Below are 26,943 nucleotides of genomic sequence, written 5' to 3'. Positions count from 1 at the left end.
ATCTGTTAATAATCTCTGTTCACTTCTCTCTTAAAAAGTGAGTTGTTGAGTCAAGAGTTTTTGTGCTGTAAGTATGTGGCCACTGACACACAGAAAAGTTTTAAAAATTAATCTTGATGATGAGGAAGGAGACAACTCAACAGTGAAGAATACACACACACACACACACACACACCACCCCTTCTCCAGAGGACCCAAGTTTAGTTCCCAGTGCCCACATCAGATGGCTCAACAACAGACACGTAAGCACATACATAGACATAACCTAAAAGTAATAAAATGAGTAAATCTTAAATAGAAAATAGAAGAGAATTTATCTTTTTCTGTGCATGGTGGTACATGCCCTTGATCTTAGAACACTTAAGGGTGCAAAGCAGGAAGATCATGAGTTCGAGGCCAGCCTATGCTACATAGTGAGACCTGCCTCAAATATGAAGTGTTTGGCTCATTTTTTCACTTGTGATGCTGACGTATGGGACGGGCATGGTAGGGAATCATCAGCTGCTTTCTTTCTTGGAAGTGTTGGCTGTGGCCGTGATGCTGGTGTTGGCATCATGTTCCCATTGAGGTTGACACTGGTGACCTTTTGGGATTTAGCAACAAGTCTCCAAAAGGATTGCTTTCTTGTTTCATAACCCTGACAGCTTAGCAACTGAGATTCCCTGCATCGAGGCTTTTCTGTGCATGTAAGAGGTGAGTCCAGTTGGCCTCAGCCCTGTGATCCAGCCAGCCTTCTTGTCAAAGTATGACTGCCATGGTCATTAGTTAGGATTGCCAGCAACTGTCAGCTCCGAGTGGTCACCTTTAAGAACTAGGCTCAGGAGCTGGAGAGATAGCCCAATGGTTGCTCTTCCAGCGAATCTGAATTCAATTCCCAGCACCCACATGACAGCTCACAACCATCTGTATGTAACTCCAGTTGCAGGGGATCTGACAGCCTCACACAGACATACATGCAAAGAAAGCACTAATGCACATAAAATGAACATAATAAACAAAAGAACCAGGCTAAGTACCTAAGTTCTTTCTGTCTCTCTAATCTGCTATATTCCTTATATAAACTCAGAACCCCTTAGACCAGAAGCCTTTGTGTGTGGCTGGATGTGAGGAGTGCTGTATTGTATATGTAAGAGGGCCAGTTTCTACCAGTGGGAGGCTACAAATGTGAAACATTTTTGTATTTTGTGGAAGTTCATTTCTTGAGGAGTAGAAAATTGACTCTTGCTTCTAATCTAGTGCTCTCTATGCTAGGTTTGAATTCCCTTTGCCTTCCACCTATACCTCAATCTTCAGCCATTTGAACATTTTTATTTCCACTTTCTTGCTATCCCTTAGTTATTGCGGTAAATAAGGATCAGGATAAACAAATAGGCCGAATAGATGTTTATTCAGGGAGAAATAACTTACAACCTAGACAGATGAACACCAGGAAATTCAACCCGATCCTCTCCTGTCCGAGTCACACCAGAAAGAGAGCGCCTTTCCTCGCCCCCTCCAACCTCCTTCCACAGGTCACTTCCGCCCATGGCTCCACCCCCAATGGGCGTGGTCAGTGCCACAGAAGGACTATCTCACTACACTTAGTCCTGCCTCTTAAGAAACCAAAGTTGTGGGGCTGGAGAGATTGCTCAGTGGTTAAGAGCACCGGCTCCTCAGCAAACACATGGTGGCTCACAACCATCTACAATGAGATCTGGTATTCTCTTCTGGCCCATAGGCATACCCGTAGGTAGAACACTATATACATAACAAATATTTTTTTTACAAAGATACCAAAGTTGTTCGAACTAAACATACTTGATATCTTATACTTTCTTTTTTTGGTGAGAGAGATAGGGTCTCTCTATAGCCCCGTATGGTCTGGAACTCACTATGTAAACCAGGCTGGCCTGGAACTCTCAGAGACCCACCTGCCTGTGTCTGCCGGGCACACTGCCATGCATGGCCCTGCTCATATATTCTTTAAGCAGATGGTTCTATTGATAACTGCAGTGTGACATACGACATTTCTAGAGACGTGCCCTCCTCTAGCTTTTAGAAACTAAGAGCTCATTGGGTGTGGCTGTTGGATGTAGGAAGTTCAAGAACAAGGAAAAACTCTGTGATCCTCTCCCTTTCAGAAAGTGGCAAGGTCGCGGTGGAGTACAGACCCAGTGCAGAGTCCATAGATCCTGCAAGTGAAGATCTGAGGGGCCTAATCCAGGTATGTGGGGCCCGAAGCTCCAGGTTTCCATAGCTGGGGTAGCCAAGGCCGAAGCAGCCAGCAGAATCTGGGAGACTGCACTATGCGGCATTCTCAAGGAAGTGCAAACTTTGGAAGTACAGGCAATTTGGGGGGCTCTTCCTGAACGCCTAGCCCTGGCCTCTGCCCTTGTGTGGAGTTGGAAGGGAACTGGGGTGGCTGAGAGCCCGACGAGGACTATGACCCCAAGACAGGTGGGAGTCCCTGCTCCAGGAAGCCAGGCGATCTGAGCAGCGATCTTTCCAGAACTTCCTCCAGGAGTCCCAAGAGCACACAGAACAGGGCAGTTCAGTGATACATTAATACAGTGTTATTTAGACCTCTACATTTCCCCTTCTCTCCAGCAGAAGACCTTCCTGTACAATTTTTGCCAAAGACCTTTATATAAATCAGGTATACAAATGTCTTAATCAGAAAGTAAGTTGCCAAAGTCATTTCAAGGAAACAGTCACTATTACATAGAAGATACATTTAAAGCAGAGTGGCCAAAATGTGTTCCGTCTCATGGGAGCGTCATTTAGGGATTTTTTTGATTACTGATTGTACCCCAGAACTTTGAAGTGATTTGCTTTGAACAGGTAGAGTGGTTGTCCTCTCAAAAAGTGAAGTTCCTCCATGGAAAGCAATGGTTTAGTTCAGCTTTAAAACAGGGATTTCCTGGACAAGTGTTTCTCCCTGGCTCTGTCTTCTTGCTGGAAGGAATTCAGTGGAGACATGGTGCAAACAGAAGCTTGGTCAACAAGGCAGAGCTTAGGGTGGGCTGCCCCAAAGTGAGGATAGTAGTCCTTGGCATGTGTTGTCCATTCTTTTACTGTTACCAGCTATGCCTGAGAGAGAGAGAGAGAGAGAGACAAAGAGAGACTCCCGTGATTGCCATTTCGAGCATGTAGAGTTCATTGTAAAGTCAGTTTTGTCCTGCAACCTTTTTACTTGGGTTCCTTGAAGCACTCAGGTTGCCAATCCTGTGTGGCAGGTTCCTTTACCCACTGACGTACTGGGGGCTGTGTGTTGTGGATTTTTGACAGGCTTTGTGAATGTTTGTGAGGTGGGTAGTAGAACAATAGTTAGGAAGAATGATATTAGAAAGCTTTCCCTACTAAATCATTGTGGGTCAGTGTGTGTGTGCATGCACGTGTGCATGTGAGTGCGTGGGTATGTGCATGGGTATGTGTGTGTGCATTTATGTTAGCACAATGCAAGTGATGTTACATTGAAGCTTGTATCTTCTGAGTCACAGACCCTCTGCTGGTAAGAGGAATATAAATGGCAGTTGGGCAAATGGGCTATCTTTATGTAGCCAGAAGAATGTCAAGGATGCTCCTCATAAAGAGGTGCTCTGCACACTAGGAAGAAAAGGTCCCAAGGTCCACTGCAGTTTTGTGGTTTTGTTTTTTTTTTTTTTTTTTTTCCCTCCATCCACTAACTCCCTGTCTAAGAAGGAGACATAGCTACATAGCTGCAGTTTCCTTGGTAACCTCTTCTAATTCCTTGCCTACTCCGTCTCAAAACCAATTAAGGAAACTTCTTTTTGTTTTGTTAACCTGGCTGTTCTGGAACTTGCTCTGTAGCCCAGGCTAACCTGGATCTCACAGAAATCCACCCACATCTGCTTCCCAAGTGCTGAGATTAAGGCTTGTGCCACCATGCCCCACAATGTTGTTTTGTTTTTGATTCCCCCCCCCCAGAAGTAGTTTCTCTGTATAACAGTCTTGGCTGTCCTGGAACTCACTGTGTAGACCAGGCTGGTCTCAAACTCACAGACATCTGCCTGCTTCTTCCTCTGCCTCCTGAATGCTGGGATTAAAGGCATGTACCACCACTGCCCAGCCTAAATGCTTTCTTTTTTAAGAGTTGGGTTGGTGCCAGGCAGTGGAGGCACATGCCTTTGGTCCCAGCACTCAGGAGGCAGAGGCAAGTAAATCTCTGACTTCTGAGTTTGAGGCCAGCCTGGTCTACACAGCAAGTACAAAGAGTAATTAACCCTGTCTTGAAAAGCAAAACAAACAAACAAAAAAAAAAGGAGTTGCCTTGATATCTCTTCACAGCAATAGACCAGTGACTAAGATACTAAGCAAGCATACTACTAAATGAACTATAACCCAGTAACATTTTTCACTTTCAAGAAGTCTAGCTTTTGCCCTGTGTTGTGGCACACACCCTTAATTCCAGTACTCAGGAGGCAGAGGCAGGCAGATCTCTGTGAGTTCGATGCCAGCCTGGTCTACAGAGCTAGTTCCAGGACAGGCTCCAAAGGTTTCAGAAAACCAATAAATAAATAAAACCAGCACTATGTGCCCAGCTGTGTCAGGACACAGGTATGTTTGGTTATGTGCACCGGAGGGCAGATGTGTAAGGAAGCCAGAGGCTTCAAATCCATTGGAGCCAGAGTAACAAGTGGTTGTGAGTCACACCATGTGGGTCCTGGAGACTGAACTCAGGACCTCTGGAAGAGCAGGTGCATACTGGTAACTGCTGAGCCATCTCTCCAGCCCCACCCAAGACGAAGGCATGATTATAAAACTGAAAAGAAGACAGCTAGGCCTCTTCCCTGTGTGGTGTCTGAGGTGGGTCTCTGTGAAGTGCTAGCCATGTTTGTGAGTCAATGTGGGATGCGGGTGTTTTCCCAGGCCAGTGGAAGGGCTCTCCACTTTGATACAAACTTCTGGATGAATTACCCACCCCAAATCCGTCTGCAGAAGTTTAGGAGTAATCACAGAGTCTGTCCTGGCTCAGCCAAGCAGTGGTGATTCGGGAACCATGGTACCCAATGGAGAGCGGTTACAGGGTAGCAACCCTGGAGTAACCACTGCAGTGCATATGCGCCACCACCCTGACCTTCACCCTGCAGGTCAGCTGCCTTCCATGGGATCAGTCCAGCCAAAGGGAGGAAGAATGTCTCTCGGATTTCAGCTTGGAAGAGGAGGAACCGAAGCTGTAAGAACCGCATAACACTCCTGGCTGTGAGAGGCCCTGCCGTCTGACTTTCTCAGGAAGTTCTACGTTTCTGGTCAGCGGGCCGCTGGCATCCTCGAACATCCAAATGTGAGGCCCAGAACTTGCCTGTCAAATAATGGCTCCTCCCCGGAGATGCTCAAGACCACTCCCACAGGGTATTTAAACTGCCCCCCAGAGAACAGACTCCTGGTTTTTCCAGTCTCCCTTTCCCGTCTTCTCTCTGGGGAGCCCATTAAACGTGGGCTTTTTCCAATTCAGTTCAACTGAGTCTGACTTGAATTGCTGCATTGACGGAGAGGCTTACTCGGGTGTAGAAGCTTTGCACTTGTGCCTAACAAGGCCAGAAGACAGCATCAAATTCCCAGGGCTGGATTTATAGGCAGTTGTGAGCCAGCTGACCCGATCGAAATTGCTGTGCTTAAGAAAACTATAAAGCAAAAATGGACTTCCAAATGTTTAAGGCTTTTCAGGGTTGATTTGCTTGTTTGTTCGTTTGTTTTGCAATTGTCTGGTCTACAGTTTTAACAAAAACTGTTGTTTATGCAAGGTCATAAGGTCACCCGCTATTTCTGATTCTGTTAAACAAAAGCTTGCACATGGACAGGATGTGAGTTTGTGCTCTTTGTCTTTATAACCCTCTGGTTGAGGTGGCTTGGCACTGCATTTGGGAGTCCCGAGTCCTGCTATTGGCCTGGAGCTAGTGTCTGAGTAAACCTCCTGTTGGTGAGAAGTTGTTCTTGGTCAGACTGGTGGATCTCTGAATGGCCCAGGACATCCTGGGCTGGTCTCACATTCTTCCCCTTTTGAGGGATATATAAGACGGTTTATTAGGAAAGGGTAAGTTCGTGAGAAGGGGAAGGGCACGTGCTAAAAACCCTGGCTTCCGACTCCTCAGAGCAAGGATGAACTTGCAAGAATCCTGCTGCCTCTCCTTACAAGTGTGTGCTACTGTTCTGATTGCATTCAATGGTGACATATTGTTTATGATTAAAGCTTGCCTGAGGATTCAGAAAACAAAATCAGCCACACATCATGGAAGCCAGGTACACACCTTTAATCCCAGGATTCAGAATTAAGAGGTAGATGGATTTCTGTTAGTTCAAGGCCACCATGGCCTGCCTACACAAAGAGTGCAGAGTAACAGAGCTCAAGCCTTTGATCCCAGCACCTGGGACCACAAGCCTTTAATTCCAGCATTAGGGGATAAGACAGGAGCAAGGTCTCAGAGCTGGCATTCAGTCTCCAGCCACATAGACAATAGTAAGACATTGAAGTCTCAAGATTCCCAGCCACACTGAGGGGAGGCTTCAGTCTGAGTTTTGGTGGAGCCAGGACCGTCTTTCAGTCTGAGGTAGAGTGATGGGGGAAGTCCTTCTGTATATAGGTTTCTCTTATTGGTTGATGAATAAAACATTGGCCAATAGAGGCAGGAAGATAGGCGGGACTAGGAGGGGACTTCTGGGAATGGTAGGCAGAAGATGAGGGAAGGGAAGGGGTGCCATGTAGCAGAGGAAGGAGTAACAAACCCTTCTGCAGTAAGGTAAGACCATGTGGAAATACTTAGATTAATAGAAACCGGTTAATACTGAAGACAGAGCTAGCCGATGAGAAGCCCTCACCGTCAGCCAACAAAGATGTTATTTGGAGCTGAGAAGCGTGGTAGGACTTAGCGAGACAAGAAATTCCAGCAACAGTCAGGCACTGCTGGCGCATGCCTTTAATCCCAGCACTCGGGAGGCAGAGGCAACTGGGTCTCTGGAGTTCAAGGCCAGCTTGGTCTACAGAGCGAGTGCAGGACAGACTTGAAAACAATACAGATGAAAGACCCCCACTATGCATATTGCCTGTTTGAACTGCTCTTGTCAATTTGCCAAGGTCAAATTATGGGAAAAGTACAGGAGGGAACCAGGTGCTGCTCTCATCCAACGCCAACCAGATATCTGTGGTCTGCAGCTTGGACCAAAGCAAGGTCAGCAGGACGATATCTGGGAACAGAAGGTCCTGGGAGCATTCTATCAAGACCACCAGAATGCTGAGATAGTCATAACTGAATTCTTTGTATTCTTTGTGCCCAACCCGAATAAGCAACTCTGTCCTTGGTTAACCCCAATTGCCTTAATTGAATGGACCAATGAAATCCCTGTAACCATGCTTCTGTAAAGCCTGCTTCTTGCTACCCCAACCCTATATAAACCGCCTGAGTTTTAACCTCGGCACGCTCAGTCCCCCGAAAGACTGAAGCGTCCACAGGTACCTGTGTAAACAATAAATAACCTCTTGCACTTGCATCCAGTGGTCCGGTCTCATCTCTTGGGGGCAAGGGCCTTCCCCCTGACAGGCTCCGAACTCTTGGGGTATCTTGGGGGTCTTTCACAGAGAAACCCTGTCTCAAAAGAAAAAGAAATTCCAGCAACAGTGGAATAAGAAGCTAGTGGCAGGATGCTTTGCTTTTCTGATCTTCAGCTTGAGGCTTGAACCCTAATATCAGTCTCTAGGTCCTTATTTTTCATGTTACAGTGTTGTGTCCAAACTCTGAACCCCAGAGTCAGCAAGAGACCCAGTCCGGTGCAAAAGCAAAGAGACTTTAACTCGGTTCCCCTGTCCATCCGAAACAGTGGGTGAAGCAGGCGAAGGGGGGGGGACACGTCAAGCAGTATTGGAGGAGGGGATATGTAGGGGTAGAACAAGGGGAGGGCTGGGGTCTACAACAGTCTCAGGATTGGTGCACTTTGGAGCTCAGGCAACCATCCTGAGTTGATTGGTCAGCTACAGCAGCAGAAAGATTGCTACACCTCCAGTCCCTCCCAGGGGCAGTCGCTATGTTCTGCGGTCCAGAGCCTGCCAAATAACTTCCGATTAGTTCCTTGGCACATGGAGGATATGTGACTAGTGACTACAAGGTCTAGCAAGGTCGGGAGCTCAGCTCATGTTGCTGAGTCAGGGGCCCTTGTCTTGCTAAGTCTTTTCTGCAGCCTGTCATGGCTGCCAGTCAGGGGGCTGAGTAAGGGTCTGGTCCCTTCAACGGCATTTAATCCCCTGTTCACCCTGAGAGTGTCCCCCTAGACATTGTAAAACCTCAGGTCTCATCTTAAAGAGAATAAGAGACAGTTTATTCTGGAGCCATTGTGCCCCGGCCCTCAGGGGTCAGTCCCTGAAGGAGGGAGGACATGAGACAAGACAGTATTCTGATCAAGTCTCGGTTAATGAATGTAACCACAGGGTTTAAGTAGTGGAGAAATGAGGGAATGGGCCAGAGGGAGGCATTAAGTCCTTCCAAGCAGAATGCAGATGTTCTGCTACAAGAGAAGTTGCTATATGATAAGCATGCAGCTGGGACTCTTAAAGGGCCAGGCTGCATCATATGCTTAACAAAACAATCATAGGGGAACGGAAAATTACCAGTATGTTATTATCTAAGAGAGTAATGGGAAAGATGGCTGTTAAGATGCTAGCTTTGCTCTGGGGTTCCCCTCAACATTGTGTGACCATGACCCAGGAACAGATTTAGGTTCCCCCAAATTCCATGCTCCAATGTGAAAGCAGTTTCCTGAGGTTTTTATAGTTTTACAGAATAAAGAAAATCATAAATCAAGGCAATTTTTAAAATGCATTGGTGTGACGGGGGAGGGGCTTGGTCTCACCTCAACTTTGCTAGACTTGTTGACTCCCGAAGGGAGGACTTACCCCCTCTGAGGAGGGGGCGGGGGTGGGAAGGGGCAGGAGAAGGGGAAGGAACTGGGGTTGGTGGTGTTATTTTGCTGGAGCTAATGAAACAAGACTCAATGCGCCCACGTGTAGTACCGAAAGAGGGGGGGAGGGGGAGGGGGCAACCGAGGGGGGGAGGGTGAGGGGGCAACCGGAAGGCAAAAGAGAGCCAAGTGGGCAGGGGCCTGACTTTTAAAGGGGTTCTTTACACCTGCCTGCAAATTAGTATTCATGGAACCCTGGGCTGACCAGAGTAATGCCTGGACCCTTACAGTTGGTATATAAAAACGAGAAAGAAAAACCCTTGCACTTGCTAGGCAAGCGCTCTACCACTGAGCTAAATCCCCAACCCCCAGACATGGTTTCTCTGTGTAGTGTTGTAGATAGACTGGCCTTGAACTCAGAAATGTGTTTGCCTCTGCCTCCAGAGTGCTGGGGTTAAAGGCATGCACCACCACTGCCTTGCTGGAAAAAAAAAATTTTTTTAAATAAAAACAAAATACATTGGTGTGTACCCCCAAGAGGCAGATACAGAGAGATAGAGCTATTTTACAGGCCTGGGATGCTATCTGTTGATCATCTTAGCTCTTAGGTTGATGGGAGCTTGTGTTCTGCTAAGTTATTAGTGCCTAAGGTTTTATTATCACACCAGGGTGTTAGTTAAGATACTTGTGGGGCAAGTCATGACTGTCCCAGAGGCTAAAACTAGCCCAAGATAATTGGGCTCTGAACCTACACAGGTACTGAAACTCCACTCTTTATAGGCACAGACTCCTTCGGGAGTTTTATGTTCATAGCCAGACATAAGCTTCTTTCTAGGGATTTTCGTTCATAAGATCCAATTTAGGATTTTTCACATAATAAGTAAATGCTCTATAACTTGTGGTGGCAGGTGTTATGTTGGTGTCTAGCTTTATGTTCAAAAGTTTAGCACTACTGTGCTCATGAGAGTCATAAAGCAAAATTAGACCTAAGAAATGTTAGGATTGATAACGGCTGTTTTTGTAATTGCCTAGTCTTGTTTATGCAAGATAATAGGTCACAGGGTTAACTGCCGATTTAGATTCTGTAAACAAAAGCTTGTTTTGCTCTAGTTAACCAGGATACTGCAAGACAATCTCCTTCTATAGCCTTGAACTCTTCAGATCAATGTGTCCTGAAAACTGTTGCCTAGCCTGGCCCCCAAATTCACAATTTTCTAGGCTTCATTTCCCAAACTTCCAGGAGTACAACACTTGTGTAACAGTTTCCTCTAAGATTAAAACATTGCATCTTGCAGGAAGCTCCTTAAGCAGGAAGGTAAACAACTCAAAATAGCTTCAGGAAGTCCCTGAAACTGACCAGATTCCCCCCTCCCCCTTGCCCGAGTAAACAGAAAAATAGTTGAGTCCTCACAAAGTAAAGCTGTGCTGCTAAGACTGGCAGACGAAACACTGCCTGGAACAGAGTTAGTCCCACCTGTTGAGCTGCCTGAAATCAGTGCACGCTGCTCCAGGTTCCAGCCTTTGTGAGCTCTCAACCATGCCGGGGTGGTCCTTGGGATGATGTGTCTTTGAGTCATTTCTATTCCTGTAAGTAACCCCTCACCCATCTTCCTGTAAGGAACTCCAATAAATTCATGGTTCAGGACAGCCACAGCTACACAGAGAAACTGTCTTGAACTTTTGTGGTATCGATACATTGGTCTGTTCTGGGATCCCTTCTGGGTGAGAAGTTACGTGTTGTGCCTCCCCAGAGAACGTTTTTATCACACAACAACCGCTATGTCTGGCTCCCCCTAATATGTGTGTTTTAGCTTTTGTGCATGTATGCATCTGTTGCGTGTTTAACATATATCTCCTTTTCTCAGCTCTATCCGCACTCCTGTTCTTCTGTATAAAACCTGGGAAGCATAGGTAAAGAGGAAGTACCTGAGTGGTTTAATTCACTTAATGTGATTTTTTTTTTATAGCTGAAAATAGTTGCATTGTATATATAACACATTTTCTTTATCCATTCCTGGTTTTGGACACTGGGGACAGATCCATAACTACTACTAGGCATGGACTGTAACAGATTTTGAAAGTGTCTGTGATATGTTGACTTGGAGTCCTTGAGGTAAATACAGTATAGCTGTACTGTGTGGAAATATATTGTTCGTTTGGAGAAACCACAATGTTGACCTCCATGGGAGCTAGACTGGTTTGTAGTTGTACCAGCACTGTATATAAGAACCACCTTTTGTCTGCCTTCTTGACAGAATTTGCTGGGTTTTGGTTGTTTTGTTTTTTGTTCTTGTTGTTTTTTAAATAATTGTTTTTGTTGTTTGAGACTATCTTGCTGGGTATTCATGGATAGCCTAGAACTCCCTAATAACTCTGGCTGGCCTATATCTCCTGCGTGCTTGGATTATAGGTGTGAGTCAAATATGCCCAGCTCTGGTTTTCGGAGTTTTTGTTATTTTTGGTTTTGGAGACAGGGTTTCTCTGTGTCCTTGAACTGGCAGAGTTCCACCAGCCTCTGCCTCCCAGGTGCTAGGATTAAAGATGCGCACCAACACTGCTAGGTTGATTTTTTTTTTTTTCTAAATTAAGGTTTTGCTTATTTTTTTAAATAAGCTTTTTTCTTTTTTTTTTTTTTTTTTTTTTTTTTTGAAAAAAAAGGGCGCCAGACCTCATTATGGCTGGTTGTGAGCCCTCTTGCTATGGTCGCTGGGAATAGAACTCTGGAAAAGCAGTCAGTGCTACTAATCATTGAGCCATCTCTCCAGCACCTGGCTTCGCTTATTATTATTGTGCACTTATGAGTGTGGTGTGTGAAAGTGGGCACTCTAATGCCTGGTTTGAAGGTCAATGGAAAGTTAGTGGGGTAGGTTCACTCTCTTCACGCTGGAAAACATGAAGCCTCAGTGCCCTAGCTGTTCCTGTCAAGAAACCTAAAAGTTGCCCCTGTAGGACCCACTGCCCTAAGGTGCTCCTTTCCTTTCCTTTGTGAGGTTTCTCTTTTGAGAACCTCACTATGTAGCCCTTGGTTGGCCTGTAACTCACTATATAGACTATTCTGGTTCCCAACTCCTGAAGAGATCGCGCCTGCCTCTGCCTCCTTAATGCTGGGATTACAGGCACGATTTTTTTTTTTTTAAAGATTTATGTATTTATTTGGTATATAGTACGTATGGCTGCAGAAGAGGGCACACCAGATACCATTACAGATGGTTGTGAACCACCATGTGGTTGCTGGGAATAAGAACTCCGGACCTCTGGAAGAGCAGCTGATGTTAACCCTGAGCCATCTCTCCAGCCCTACCCCACTCCGCCCCCCCCCCCAGGCATAAACTTCTATCCACTGTGGAGTGGTGGTTATTCTGTTTAGCCCCTCCCCCCTTGGATAGTTTATTTTTTGCTTTTCGAAACAAAGTTTCTGTGTTAGCCTAGGCTGTCCTGGAAACCCACTTTGTAAACTAGATTGGCCTGGAATTAAGAGATCCGCCTGTGTTTGGCTCCCAAGTGGTGGTGTTAAAGATATGTGAAAGTCTGATTTACTGTGAGGCAGGAGGATCACCGAATATTTCCGGTCTGAGCTTCCAAGGCGACAGACTCCAGTGGAAAAAAAAGACGAACAAGGAACGAAGGGAGACAGGGGGCCGCAAAATACCCACAGAGCAGTGTTACAGCAAAGGAGCTGAAATTCCAAGGGCCCACCGTCCCTCCCTTGAGCGGATCCGAAGGTGCCTTCCCCGGGGCCGCACTCAGGCAGAGGCCGCACTCAGGGAGGGCACCCGCCCCCCGCCCCGTCCCCTTCCTTCCCCTCCCCTCCGTCGCGGACCAGACGAGACGCCCAATGGACTAGATGTAAAGGCGGGAGGTGTAGTGTGGTGGTGTTGGTGTCGGGACCCTCTGGAAGGTGAATACTGACAATTCTGTGAAAGATTGCGAAGAGGAACCGGCCAGAAAGGCGGGCGCGGTGCAGCGCAGAGACGGAGGCGCAGACGGAACGCGCTGGGCGGGGGCATGCAAATGAGGACGCGGCCGCGTCTCCCCGGGAACTCTGGGAGCGAAGAGAGCAACGAGAAGCCCTCGGCCCACGCAGCTCTCAGGGCTTTCCGTGGAGTTAGAGTCGTGGTGCGGATAAAGCAGGAGGGTCGGCGTCGGGCGCGTGTCTGCGGGCGCGCGAGCGTGGGCGACCGTGATGTGAAGGTGAGCGCGCGGGTGAGTGCCGCGGTGCGGTGTGAGCGGCTAGTTATCGCTTCTCGGCCTTTTGGCTAAGATCAAGTGTAGTATCTGTTCTTATCAGTTTAATATCTGATACGTCCTCTATCCGAGGACAATATATTAAATGGATTTTTGGAAGTAGGAGTTGGAATAGGAGCTTGCTCCGTCCACTCCACGCATCGACCTGGTATTGCAGTACCTCCAGGAACGGTGCACCCCTCCGGGGGATCTCTAATACTGTTCTAAAAGAAAGAGTCCTATCCTTGGGCATTCCCTTCTATTTGGGTAAAAAGTATCAGGAATGTGGGTTTATTTTAAAGCGGTTCTGACCAAATTAGTTTTCACGATTCAAATTGAACTCGGAGCTAGGGAGCAAATCTTGGGCCCAAAGTTCCTTGCCAGGCAGGATATACATAATAAGGTTTTCATTTGCTTTCATGGAAGTGGGTAGTTTTATAGTACAGTGGTGTCTTTATATGTTTCTTGTATCCAGTTTTCTTTCATCAAGGCTGATAAACTCAGAATTCCGCCTGCCTCAGTGGGAGCCTGTGTCGGCACCACAGGACTTTCCTGTGTTTCATTGTTCACTGTACTTATTGATTGATGTGTTCTTCCCTGCTTTTTACCTATGGCAGTTTGAGGTTTTATGTATGTATAATGCCTGCCAGAAGAGGGTATCGGATAGTTTTGAATTGAACTCAGGGCCTCTGAAGGTTTAATTATTTTCCTGAGGTCAGTTGAAGTTTATTTTTTGTATGTCGTAAGAGATTAGAATCTATCTATCTACTCATTATTTTTGTATGTCGTAGACAATCTTGGACCACTTCTTTCTCCAATGTGTATTTCTTGTTAAAAACCACAGGACTATGTGGTCTTCTATCTTGCTCCTTTAATTCCATTGGCCCATGTGTCTTTTTCCTGTTTTTTATTGTGAGTATAACTTGAAACCATGTGTAAGTAACTCCAGCAATATTTTTGATCAGGATTGCTTTGGCTTTCCAGGATCTTTTATGATTTTTATATATGCTTTATATATACTTTAAGGCAACCCCTCTTCCCCAAAATCTATGACGAGTCATTAGCTTTTTTTGGGATTGACCTGAATCTTTAAATTGCTTTTGGTAGAATGATAATTTTCTCAATACTGAATACTGATTCTTTTGAGCCAAGACACTGTCTCTCCGTTGTGAAACCGAATTAGAACCACATTGTTAGTCTCTATACCTCACAACATTAAGTTTCCGTGTCTTAAGCAAACCATACAATTTCCACCCTTTTGCCTTTGTAAACTTCTGACCTGTGAAGTAGTATTATTGCCCTTTTGCTTCAGGAAAACGTCTTCCCAAATACTTTGGATTCCTCCCCTTCTACATAAATTATCGCACTTTTTATTACCTCAGTTTAACTGTCAATTATCCCGGCAGCAGCTTACCAACTCCACAGGCAGCCTTTTCTGTCCTGTAGCTAAAACAATTATATGCACTTCTATTAATCCTAATCTTTCCCCATAAAAGGGACGTGAGGGTTGGGGGAGGGATTGGATGGCCAGTTCTAAATACAGTTTTGATCAGGCACTCATGGATTGGTATTTTTCCTCAACTCTTTTACGGTTTTCTCTACCCGGTTTTTTCTTAAGTCATAAGGATTTTTTTTTTATTTTTTTATTTATTTATTTATTTATTTATTTATTTATTTTTTGTGGTCCTGGAATGTACCTGTGTAAACCAGGCTGACCTGGAACTCAAATTCACCTGCCTAGGAGATTAAAGGCATAAGCAAGGACACCGTGTTGTTAACAATCTGGAATATCCTAAACCTACTTGGCAATTGTTTGTTTTGTGTTTGCTTTTTGTATATTTATCGTGCTTTTTTTTGGGGGGGGGCTCTTAATGTTTTAAGACAAGGTTTCTCTGTGTAGCTCTGTAGCTTGTCTTGGAACTCGTTCTGGAGACAATCTGGCCTCGAACTCTTTCTCACCTATGCCTCCCGAGTGCTGGGATTAAAGGCAAGCACCACCACCCGGCTTGTTTTGAGACGGTCTCTTTTGGGCCTGCTCCATAGAACAGGCAGGCTGTCCTTGGAATTACAGAGATTCCCCCTGCTAAATAAAGAAAGGCGTGTGCACCACCATCGCCAGGTTTTGGAGTGTTTGCCTGCACAGTGGACACTTTTCCTTTGTGCTTGGGTTGATGAAGAGCATTGAACCCAAGAAGAAAATGCTCTTCTTTACCAACTCTTCGGCCTTTTTGTCTTCTGCGAACTTTTCTGGTTATGTGAAAGTTGAATGAATATACACCTCTTTAGACAAGTTTGTGGCATGCATACACTGTGCTTCTTGCCTTTCGAAGTCCTTGCCTGTTCAGTTTTCCTGAGTCAGTGTATGTGTCTCAATCATGCGTGTAATATAATCCGGTCAGACTACCAAAGAGAAAGGGATAATCGGCACAAATAAACGAGTGCATCTTCTATTTAAACCAGTGTTAGAGATCCCCCGGAGGGGTGCACCGATCCTGGAGGTACTGCAATACCAGGTCGATGCGTGGAGTGGACGGAGCAAGCTCCTATTCCAACTCCTACTTCCAAAAATCCATTTAATATATTGTCCTCGGATAGAGGACGTATCAGATATTAAACTGATAAGAACAGATACTACACTTGATCTTAGCCAAAAGGCCGAGAAGCGATAACTAGCCGCTCACACCGCACCGCGGCACTCACCCGCGCGCTCACCTTCACGTCACGGTCGCCCACGCTCGCGCGCCCGCAGACACGCGCCCGACGCCGACCCTCCTGCTTTATCCGCACCACGACTCTAACTCCACGGAAAGCCCTGAGAGCTGCGTGGGCCGAGGGCTTCTCGTTGCTCTCTTCGCTCCCAGAGTTCCCGGGGAGACGCGGCCGCGTCCTCATTTGCATACCACGCCCAGCGCGTTCCGTCTGCGCCTCCGTCTCTGCGCTGCACCGCGCCGCCGCGCCCGCCTTTCTGGCCGGTTCCTCTTCGCAATCTTTCACAGAATTGTCAGTATTCACCTTCCAGAGGGTCCCGACACCAACACCACCACACTACCTCCCGCCTTTACATCTAGTCCATTGGGCGTCTCGTCTGGTCCGCGACGGAGGGGAGGGGAAGGAAGGGGACGGGGCGGGGGGCGGGTGCCCTCCCTGAGTGCGGCCTCTGCCTGAGTGCGGCCCCGGGGAAGGCACCTTCGGATCCGCTCAAGGGAGGGACGGTGGGCCCTTGGAATTTCAGCTCCTTTGCTGTAACACTGCTCTGTGGGTATTTTGCGGCCCCCTGTCTCCCTTCGTTCCTTGTTCGTCTTTTTTTTCCACTGGAGTCTGTCGCCTTGGAAGCTCAGACCGCCTGCCTCAACAGCCGGGTTCCTTATTTTGAGACAGTGTCTATTTATTCCTGGCTATCCCAGAACCTGCTATGTCGATCAAGCTGGCCTCAAACTCACAGATCTGCCTGGTTCTCTCTAAAGTTGTGGGCTAGCACACCCGGCCGCGCAGTTCCTTTAAAAAAAAAAAAAAAATCAGACTGAAACTCACGTTGGATTGAGCTTTGTGGCTCAGATGTATTGAACTCCACAGGCTGGTCCATCCATGGGAGGACCTAGTGTTCCAGGCTGGCCCAGGCTATGCAGTGAAAAGCTTTGCCCAACTGAAATTACAGAAACACTTTTGAGGAGGAATATCTCTACCACCAAGACTGATGCCTGGAGCCTCTTCCCACTCCCTATTCGAGAAGTTCTGGTACTTTAGTGTATGAGGAGGAAAGCACCAGTGTGTTGTTAAGTATAATCCTAGAACTTGGCAGACAGGCAGTGAGATCCTTGAAGGGAATTTGTGTGTGTGTGTGTGTGTGTGTGAGTGTGTGAGTGAGTGAGTGAGAGAAAGAGAGCTGGTAGAGTTGTTGGTTGCCCAGCATGCACAAAAACCTGGATTTGAGCCCCAGCAACACATAAAACCCAGCCTCATGTCACATACCTGACTTTGAAGTAGTCTGGGGGTATAAGTAGGAGGATCAAAAACACCAAGGTCATTTTTGGCTGCTTAATGAGTTTGAGGTCCACCTGGCATACACAAGGAACGAAAAGGAGGAGGCGGGGCTGCAGCTCTGTGAAAGATCATTTCAGCAAGGAAAGACCCTAGGTTCAACCGTCAACAATCCAACCAGTGCATGTTGGGCAAACTCATTCAGCTGCTTAGGTTTTTGTCTACATGACAAGGGTGGATTAGAAAGAGAAAACTTAATGTCTTTAGCAGACTGTCTGGTAGGCAAGTCTATGGACATTTTCTTAATTAACGACTGATGTGGGAGTGCCCAACTCACTGGAGATGGTGCCAAACCTAGGCTAGTAGTTCAGGATGGTATATGAAACACTTATGTGCCCGGCGTTGGTGGCACACGCCTTTAATCCCAGCACTTGGGAGGCAGAGAAACCCTGTCTCAAAAAAAAAAAAAAAGATAAAAGAAAATAAAAGGCTCCAAGGCACAGATACAAAGGTAAAGAAAGAGAAAAGGGGGAAGGAAAGAGGGAGAGAGCAAAGACTTCCTGTGGTCCTCAATAATGTGCCTGAAGCATTGTGAAGAACCTGAGTCAGACAGCACACTTACTTCCTTCTTGGTTTTCGTCTATGAGCTATTCCAGTCGCTGCGCACTCTGGGCGTGGCATGCAAATGAGGACGCGGCCGCGTCTCCCCGGGAACTCTGGGAGCGAAGAGAGCAACGAGAAGCCCTCGGCCCACGCAGCTCTCAGGGCTTTCCGTGGAGTTAGAGTCGTGGTGCGGATAAAGCAGGAGGGTCGGCGTCGGGCGCGTGTCTGCGGGCGCGCGAGCGTGGGCGACCGTGACGTGAAGGTGAGCGCGCGAGTGAGTGCCGCGGTGCGGTGTGAGCGGCTAGTTATCGCTTCTCGGCCTTTTGGCTAAGATCAAGTGTAGTATCTGTTCTTATCAGTTTAATATCTGATACGTCCTCTATCCGAGGACAATATATTAAATGGATTTTTGGAAGTAGGAGTTGGAATAGGAGCTTGCTCCGTCCACTCCACGCATCGACCTGGTATTGCAGTACCTCCAGGAACGGTGCACCCCTCCGGGGGATTTACCTAATACTGGTTTCAAAATTAGACTTTTGGTTTGTTTTAAGGTTTTTCTAAAGGAGTTTTAGCTTGTATTAGCTCGCAGTAGCGCATATGTTTGCTCTTATGCATTAAGAGAAAAAGTAGTAGCTGGAGGTTGGTGGCAAGTGCTGGATACCTCTGTTAATGCAGTTAGAAGACGGCTACCATTGTCGTGTGTATCGTGCGTTTCAGGGTGACCAGAGTTAGTTGTATCTACATAAAAGAAACACGATTTAGAATATGTAAGCTAGAGTTTATACCCAACTTAGTGGTAAGCATACTTTTCGATTCTTACTCATTTTTTGAGTTTGAGTAAGAATCGGTAAGGCATGTTTTCCTACCTCTCCTAGAGTACACCTGTTTTCAGGTGTTCAGTCTTCCTCACAAAACAAGTGTTAAGGGGTTGGAGAGATAGATGTTTTGGTGGTTAAGAGCCATCACTGACTAGAGGACCTGGGTTCTATTCCAACCACACACATGGCAGCTCGCAAGTACTTGTAATTACAGTTCCAAGGGACAAATAAAGATTCAAAAAACAAGTTAAACTGTTGGGCGCTTTTAATTAAGCCCCCGGGAGGCAGAGGGCGGCGTATTTTTGTATGTTCGAAGCCCAAAAACTACACAGAGAAATGCTGTCACCAAAAATCAAAAAACCCAAATACTGTCACAAACAAAAGTGAGGAATCAGAGGGATCCAAACATCTTCGCTTCTTAAAAAAAAATTAAGGGCTCCACGGTTAAATGCTAGGCTCACAACCATAAATACAAGGAAAATTAAGCAGTGACAAATGTTCCCACCAGGTGGCAGCATCTGCTAATTTCCAGACCTATGTGCTATTATTAGTTATTGGTTTCAGGGCTGAGGTTCCCGTTTGGGAAAAACAGCCCTTTCAACACATACCTTGCTCCAGCACCCATTATGAAAGGCAAGTTGTTTGATTTTGTGTATGATTGCTCTTTGTCTTTTCTGTGTCTGTCTCTTTGTCTGAAACAGTTTTACTTCTCAAAATTAAGACAACCTTTGGGCTTCCCAAGTGTTTGTTGGTCTTAAAGTGATGGGCAACTACACCTTTATCAAATGGAAAAACTGGGATTTGAAAAGTGGTCGTACAAGGCCAGTTTGGTCTACAGAGCTAGTTACAGGACAGGCTCCAAAGCAATACAGAGAAACCCTGTCTAGAAGAAAACAAAACAAAACAACAAAAAACAAAACAAAAACAAAAAAGTGGTAGCCAGGTGGCACATGGCTTTGCTCCCGGCATCTCCTGCAGACCCTTCATCTGTTCATTCAAACAAGTACTTGGTTAAGAAGCTGTGGGGCCAGGGGTGATGCCACACTGTTATCTCAGTACTCTTACTCGGGGGCAGAGGCAGGAGGACTTTAAGTTCTAGGTCAGCTGGGCTGGGCTGTAGATTAAGACTCCATATCAAAGGAAGACACCACCCAGCTGAGATGTGTTCAGCCATTCCAAGGTGAGCTCCACCGGTCATCTCAGGGTCTCTTAATCCAGAACAAGGCGTACTGTGGGGAAAAGAGCCTGTAATCACTGAACCCTCCTCACATATCCAGGGGTGACAGTTCCAGGGAAATGTGTAGAGACCGGGGAGAGCACAACGCCATCTCTCTCTGGTAAGATGAGACCACGTGGAAGTACTTAGATTAATAAAAATGGGTTAATACTTAAGACAGAGCTAGCCGATAAGAAACAAGTAACTGGCCAACAGAATTATATCAAATACCGAGTCTCGGTGTGTGGTAATTGGGGCTGGCCCTGGTGTGGGTCCCGTGGGGGTGGACCAGTGTATTATCAAGGGACTGAATGCACACTTACTTACTTTGAAGTCTAAGGTTTTAGCATATCAGGATTGGGGATACTAAGAATGTATAAGGTGTATCCTATTCCTGGCCTCTATTTTTCTCCCCCAGAAATTCACACATGGGGCTGGAGGGATTGCTTAACTGATGAGCACTGGCTGCCCTTCCAGAGGGTTCAGGTTCAATTCTCAGCGCCCACAACCATCCCAATCTCCAATTCCATTGGTCAAATGGTCTGTTCTAGCCTCTAAGGGCAATCAGGCATGCACATGTAACACAAACATGCATGCAGACAAAACATCCATACCCATAAGATAAAAACAAATATTAACAAGTCTACATACATGAAACTGTTAAATAGCCAAGAGATTTGGAACTCTCCCAATATTTTACTCATCTTTATAAAGATCTATTTATTTTATACCTTTGAGTGTTTTCTTTGAATGTATGTCTTTGCACCTTTTGTGAGCCTGGTGCCCAAGGAGATCAGAAGAGGGCATCTCAGATTCTCTGGAACTGGAGTTAACACAGGGCTTTGAGCCACCATGTAGGTGCTGGGAACTGAACATGGTTCTTTGCAAGAGCATCAGGTACTCTTGACCACTGAGCCAGCTTCTTCAGCCCTACTTATTTTCTTTTATAGTTTGTTTTATGTGTGTGTACATTGCTGTGTGAGTGTGTGTTCAACAGTGCCTGTGGAGGTCAGAAGTTTGCAGAGTCTGTTCTCTCCTACTTTTATGTGGGTTCTGGGGATTAAGGTTGTCAGGCTTGTGGGGCCAGGGCCTTTACTAGCTAAGCCATGACACTGGTCCCTCCCCAACATTTTAGGCAGGACCTCATGTAGCCCAGACTGGCCTCAACCCTAGTTTGAAGCTAAAGATAATTTTGAAAGCCCAACGTTGGTAGTGCTCACCTTTAATCCGAGCATTCTGGAGGCAGAGACAGGTGGATCTCTGTGAATTGAAGGCCAGCCTGGTTTACAGAGCAATTTTCAGGACAGGCTCCAAAGCAATACAAAGAAACCCTGTCTCGAAAAACAGAAAGAATGGGAGAGGGAGGGAGAGAGAGAGATAATTTTTAACTTTTGACCCTTTGAAATGCAGAGTTTCAAGTCCAGTCTTGTCAGACATTACTAACAGAAACTGGACTCAAGGACCAATCTCACAAGCTAAACATTTAAAGGCGTGGCTCCCTGAAGAGGGACTGTCCTAGGTATAATCATTCCATCTTACAGAATTTCTGGCTTAGCAGATGCCACACACAGTGTGTGGTCAGTGTAGCTGCAGATAAGAAGAGCAAGCTTCTACCGTCCGGGATTCAAAGTCTGAGTAAACAGCTGGACTCTGATCCAGGTGAGAAGGCAAAAAAGGGAGCAGTGGCTCCCAGCTCATCTGTCTGTAACACTTCTGTAACGCTGGTCACTTAACTCTTGTTTCAAACGCACTTTAAAAAAGGAAAAGGCCTCGCTGAGCAAAGCCATCACCCTCAAACAAAAACAAACAACCCATCAAAAATGGGGGGGGCCCTCCTTCCTGTGTATCTTCCCAGTCTCACCTCCTCTCTCCCATTTGTCCATCCACACCTTCCTGGCAAACAAGAAAGATAAAGGGTGGAGTGATGGTGTCAGTTTCCTTTTCTTTATCAGATATGTGACAGTTTCCATCTTGGGTGTGAATCCCATGATGGGGGGGAGGTGTTAGAAAGATGGCAGGCACATGACAACTTGTGTGTGTTCGGTTTCACAGTCATTATGGCCTTTGTTCAAAGCTAGAATTGTTTGCTCAATTCCTGGGGAGGTGGGTGACCTTGGATGAGTCATGTAGTCTTTTTATGCTTCAGGGATTTTAAAAGAAAACATACCCCAATCCTGGTTGGTAATTAAAGTCTCAGGGATACTCACTGCCTTGCTTTAGAGTCTCTCTTCTCTCTCTCCCTTTCCTTCCTCCCATTGTGTTATTAGTGGTTTTTGTTTGTTTGCTTGTTTGTTTTTGAGACATGGTCTTCTAGCCCAGGTTGATCTCAAACTTGCTACATAACAGAGGATAACCTTACACAACTGATCCTTCTGCCTCCATCTCTCAAGTGCAGAGATTAGAGGTGTGGACCACCACACCCAACTTGGTCTTTTGTGTTTTGAAAGAATCTTGCTCTGTAACACTGGACGAGGCTCACCTGGGACTTGTTGCCTCCCAGGGCTGGGATCCCAGGGAAGTACCACTGTGCCTGATTCACTTACGATTTTCAAAAAGAAAATTGTGTTAAACTCTTAGGCATGCAGTGCCACTCTGTAGGGTGATGTTTGTCCCCTGTGCCCTTGGCCTAGCTCATCCCTGCCTCTCAGTTTCAGCTGCCACTCCAGTCTGTCCCATCATCTCCATTTGAGGGAGGTAAAAAAGTTCTTTTCTAAGGTCTCGGTCCTAGACTAATTTCTGAAGGACTGTAAGGATTTGGAGGCTTCCTGAACTGCCGAACAAGCCAGGTGGCTAGTTTTGTGGTAGGGAGGGGACAGAGGTGGCAAGACATGCTGGTGCTAAACTCATGGAACCCTTTTCATCGGCACTTGGTTGGAGGTGGCGGGGCAGGAAAGGGCTGGACCCTTGCAGTCTGGCAATAACTTCCCCTCCTCCCTTTCCAATCCTCTTTGCACTTTAGCTTTTAATAAGGGTAATCCTGTTGTCCTTTTGGTCACATTGCCCTTTGTGACATCTCCTCCCCTTCAGGGAAACCAGAACTTGCAGTCGCTAAGGATGATGCCCCCACCCAGGTCCTAGGTCTCTAGAAGCCTTTCCAGAAGCTTCTAGCTGAGGCGTTCTTTCCCTCCTCTAAAATCCAACAGGCTCCTATTGGATGATCTGTGAAAACTCAACATGTGTTTTCCTGAACTGCAGCTGCCTGTCACTCTTTAGTTTTTCTAGACAGGGTTTCTCTGTATTGCTTTGGAACCTGTTCTAGACTAGCTCTGTAGAACAGGCTGGCTTCGAACTCACAGAGATCTGCCTGCCTCTGCCTCCTGTATGCTGGGATTAAAGGTGTGCACCACCAATGCCCAGCTACCTGTCACTCTTTACTGAGTAAGAACTTTGAGGCATCTGTAGTCCTAGAACTCATGCAGAGGCCCAGTGTGAGGTCAACTGGAGCTTTGTTTTCTCTTTACTAACTCACCAGAGTACAGTACTAGGGATAGAACCTAGTCTGTGCACACTAGGCAAACACTCTACCATGCCCCTGCATGCCTGGGCCATCAGTATTTTTGAAATAGGTTCATGTTAAGGTGCCCGAGCTGGACTTGAACTCACTATACAGCTTAGAGAGGTTCTGAATTTACCATACTGCTGTCTCAGCCTCCAGGGTGCAAGGGATTAATTAAAGACTGTAGTGGTTATGACCAGCTGAACTTTCATTTATTTATTTATTTTGTGTTTTGAGACAAGGTTTTGATGAGTAGCCCTGGCTGTCCTGGAACTCTCTCTGCAGACCAGACTGGCCTTGGACTCAGGGATCTATCTACTTGCCTCTGCCTCCCAAGTGCTGGCATTAAAGGTGTGCACCACCACCGCCTGGCTTTGAACTTAGTCTTTGAAAGTTTATTTGAAAGTTTATTTCAGCTGTGTAATGCTGGCTATCCTTGACTTAAGCAATTCCCCTGCCTCTGTCACTATGCCCAGCCTTTTAAAGTCTTTTTCAACAAGATAGGCCTTTGGAGCTCTGCTGTTGGTCTGAGCAGCCTTGGTGGAGGAATTTCCACTCAAGCTGACTAGACCCATGGCTTGCCCGTGACAAGATGTATAGCCAAGTGGTGGGTGTCCAGGCACTGAATTCAGACAGATCTTGCTCAGCCACATACTACCTACATGTGATTGTGGACAAGTCCTTTAACCCTTTGGAGCTCTCTGTAGCTGTAAGGTACATACAACAGTCCCTAACAGGCTATTGTGAGAATCAGTAGAGATAATGGGGCCAGCTGTCTCAGCACTCAGGAAGCTGAGGCACACAGATTGCCAGCCTGGACTACACAGTGAGATCCCATTTCAGAAAAGCAAAGCAGAACAAAACAAAATAAAACCAACCAAAAGACAAGAATAAACAAAACAGAGCAGTTTGGGATGGTGGCCTGTGTCTCTCAGCATTCCAAGGCAAAAGTAGGCGGTTTTATGAGTTTGAGGCCAGTCTGGACTACAGAGCAAGTTCCAGGACAGTCTGAGTGACACAGAGAAGCCCTGTCTCGGGGGTGGGGAGTGTGTGTGTGTGTGGGGGGGTGCCTGCAATTCTAGCACTTGGGAGGTGGAGGTAGGAGGCTCAAGAGTTTGAGGTCATCCTCAACTACAAAGTAAGTTCAGATCCAATGAGCTACTGTCTCAGTAACAGGCTTAGTACTATGAAATCAGCTGTATGGGGGTTCCAGGTAAACACTGTTGAAAACTGGACAAAGAATGCTAGAAGACGACTGAGAAAAGATACGGAACTTGTCAGCATCTCCTGGAGCACACTCTTCTGTAGAGGGAGCTGACTGGTGGGGCCAGCAGCTCTGTCTGCGGGAAAGGGATGGGTGGTGTCAGTGTTAAGCCGTTCCTCTCCCTGCTGTCGTCAGACGCGGCCACGCCTGCTCCCTCGGTCCTTCTCCCCTATCAGCCCTGATGAATTCTAGGCTCTATTCCAAATACTGGAATAAGGTAGAAAAAGATTAAATAAAGCGGTTCCGGGTAGAGCGAGCGTCCCTCCCCAGGATGGGGCTGCAGAGGCCCGCTTCCGTGCTCCGCCTAGGGGACGCTGATTGGTCCGCGTCGTGTGACGTCAAGACAGGGTTTTTTTTAATGCTCAACCTGACCAGCGGCGCCGCCAAGTCCACAGTGGCTGAAACGCGCAGCGCTCGGTTGTCTAGTCGTTGCTGGTGGGGAGTGCGGCTCACTAAAGGTAAAGGGGGGGTGTCCGGGCGGTGCAGAGCCGCCAGCTTCTGAGGCTTGGGAGGACCGCTGGCGGCAGGCAGGACTGTCGCAGGACAGTTGGAATGGCGGTCACAGCCCCCGAGGGCACGTCAACGGTGTGGGTATGCCGAGGACGTGTGGGAACCGGGAACCGGACCCGGATCGGGGCTCTTACTTCGGGCACACTGCCCGGCTGCCTCGTCCTGCAAGGATTCTCCTCTCGGGGAATGGAGGTCATAGCGTCTGCTTCCACTCCTCAAGCTGGGAGAGGGGCGCAGCAAAACGACCTGGCATGGGATCGAGCCCGCAGGGTCCTACCCTCGAGGATTCTAGCACCTAAGGATTTCTTTGGCCTGGGGCCTCTCCTAGGGCAGTAGAATGCCTGTGGCCTATGTTACACCTGTGGCCCTTTTTTTTTTTTTTTTTTTTTTTTAAAGGGGGAATAGGGAAGGCACGTGAGATGGTTTATCGGTTAAAAGCGCCTGCCCCAAAGCCTGAGGATCCTATTAGATCCCTGAGACCCACATACTGGTGCAAGTTGTCCTGACTCCCACACTCAAGCTGTGTGTAGCGTATACATGCTCAAAATAATTTTTTTTTAATTGTGAAAAAAGAGGCACGTAAAAATCCATTTTAATAAAAGGAATTTTTAGATGTTGATTTAGGAAAGGATCCAGAGATTGCGAGTTCGTGTTTATTCTAAACCTTTCTTTTTCTCTCTCCCTTGACTTTTCCTTGTTTAGATAACCCAGTTTGTGCTACCTGCCATTTCAAGGCCTCCCCTCCTCCTGGCCTCTACCGGAGCCCCAGCTCTGCTCCGTAGGTCACCATGGGGAATCACTTGACTGACATGGCACCCACAGCCTCATCCTTTTTGCCTCACTTCCAGGCCCTGCATGTTGTGGTCATTGGGCTGGACTCAGCTGGGAAAACGTCCCTTCTTTACCGCCTCAAGTTCAAGGAGTTTGTCCAGAGTGTCCCCACCAAGGGCTTCAACACTGAGAAGATCCGAGTGCCCTTGGGGGGGTCCCGTGGAATCACTTTCCAAGTGTGGGACGTTGGGGGTCAGGAGAAGCTGAGGCCACTGTGGCGCTCCTACACCCGCCGGACAGATGGGCTGGTGTTTGTAGTGGACTCGGCAGAGATTGAAAGGTTAGAGGAGGCCAAGGTGGAGCTACACCGAATCAGCAAGGCTGCAGACAACCAGGGGGTGCCCGTGCTGGTGCTGGCCAACAAGCAGGACCAGCCGGGGGCACTGAGTGCAGCCGAGGTGGAGAAGAGGCTGGCAGTCCGGGAGCTGGCAGCTGCCACACTCACCCATGTACAAGGCTGCAGTGCCGTGGACGGGCTGGGCCTGCAGCCAGGACTGGAGCGCCTGTATGAGATGATTCTGAAGAGGAAGAAGGCACCTCGGGCAAGCAAGAAGAGACGGTGACGCGAGGCTGCCCCTACCTTACCTACTAGGGGTCAGTACTTAGGATAGTCCCGCGGGGCCTGTGACCTCTCAGCCAGCCTGGGTGCTGGACCTGTCCACCTCAAAAGGACTGAAGGAGCATGGGGGAGTCCAGTTTTGGTGCCACATGGGGGAGGGGAGATGAAGTGTCTTCTCTGCTCTTCACCTCTAGAGGGTGGGGGCTGAGACCTGAGATGTAAATGTAAACACTGACTCTACCTCGACCGTTTCTTTCCCTAGCGTTTTATTTGGATTTGTTTGTTTGTTTGTGTTTGTTTTTGCAAGGGGAGGGTGTGCAGAAAGTTTCCCAGAGAATGCATTTGGGATGAACGGAGAACATCTTCCCTCCACCCCATAGTTGGGGTGGGGGTCTCCTCAGCTGCTTTTCTAGTCACAATCTTTTTGTGTCTGTGAAAGTGCCAAGAATCCTCCCCATGCTTGTAAATGTCCAGGCCTTTTTATAAGCCTTGTGTGTCCTCTGTTATTACTGTTTTTTAGCACTCGCCTGTAAGTTATTAAAGCTCGATGATTCTAGC

General features: G+C 47.1%; 2 protein-coding genes and 3 non-coding genes across 6 annotated transcripts in view; 4 read left to right on the top strand and 1 right to left on the bottom strand.

Annotated features, from left to right (window-relative positions):
• Positions 1-13,146, top strand: part of Rdm1 (RAD52 motif containing 1) — a 19,882-nt gene extending 6,736 nt beyond the window's left edge. The window contains 3 exon segments of the mRNA XM_051182904.1: positions 2,121-2,203; positions 5,091-5,284; positions 12,810-13,146. Of these exon segments, the coding sequence (XP_051038861.1) occupies positions 2,121-2,203; positions 5,091-5,284; positions 12,810-13,146 (614 nt within the window).
• Positions 13,065-26,943, top strand: Arl4d (ADP ribosylation factor like GTPase 4D). 2 transcript variants are annotated; one of them, XM_051178572.1, is made up of 2 exons: positions 13,065-13,089; positions 25,698-26,943. In XM_051178572.1, exon 2 carries the CDS (start codon positions 25,784-25,786, stop codon positions 26,387-26,389), a length of 606 nt encoding a protein of 201 aa, XP_051034529.1. In that variant the 5' UTR covers positions 13,065-13,089; positions 25,698-25,783; the 3' UTR covers positions 26,390-26,943. The 2 variants fall into 2 exon arrangements, with proteins under 2 accessions (XP_051034529.1, XP_051034525.1); XM_051178568.1 differs by lacking the exon at positions 13,065-13,089 and adding an exon at positions 24,901-24,943.
• Positions 13,123-13,313, top strand: LOC127221691 (U2 spliceosomal RNA). Its single transcript, XR_007834484.1, has one exon. It is a non-coding gene; the product is annotated as a U2 spliceosomal RNA (small nuclear RNA).
• Positions 15,587-15,777, bottom strand: LOC127221654 (U2 spliceosomal RNA). The gene has a single exon (XR_007834463.1). It is a non-coding gene; the product is annotated as a U2 spliceosomal RNA (small nuclear RNA).
• On the top strand, positions 17,999-18,189 carry LOC127221680 (U2 spliceosomal RNA). Its single transcript, XR_007834479.1, has one exon. It is a non-coding gene; the product is annotated as a U2 spliceosomal RNA (small nuclear RNA).

The sequence above is a fragment of the Phodopus roborovskii genome, unplaced genomic scaffold, assembly GCF_943737965.1.
Source record: "Phodopus roborovskii unplaced genomic scaffold, PHOROB, whole genome shotgun sequence".
Classification (NCBI taxonomy): Eukaryota; Metazoa; Chordata; class Mammalia; order Rodentia; family Cricetidae; genus Phodopus; species Phodopus roborovskii.
This window is presented reverse-complemented; position numbering and strand designations above follow the sequence as displayed.

Excerpts from the sequence above, each read along its gene's own strand:
- Arl4d (XM_051178572.1), top strand. The coding sequence starts at position 25,784 with ATGGGGAATCACTTGACTGACATGGCACCCACAGCCTCATCCTTTTTG.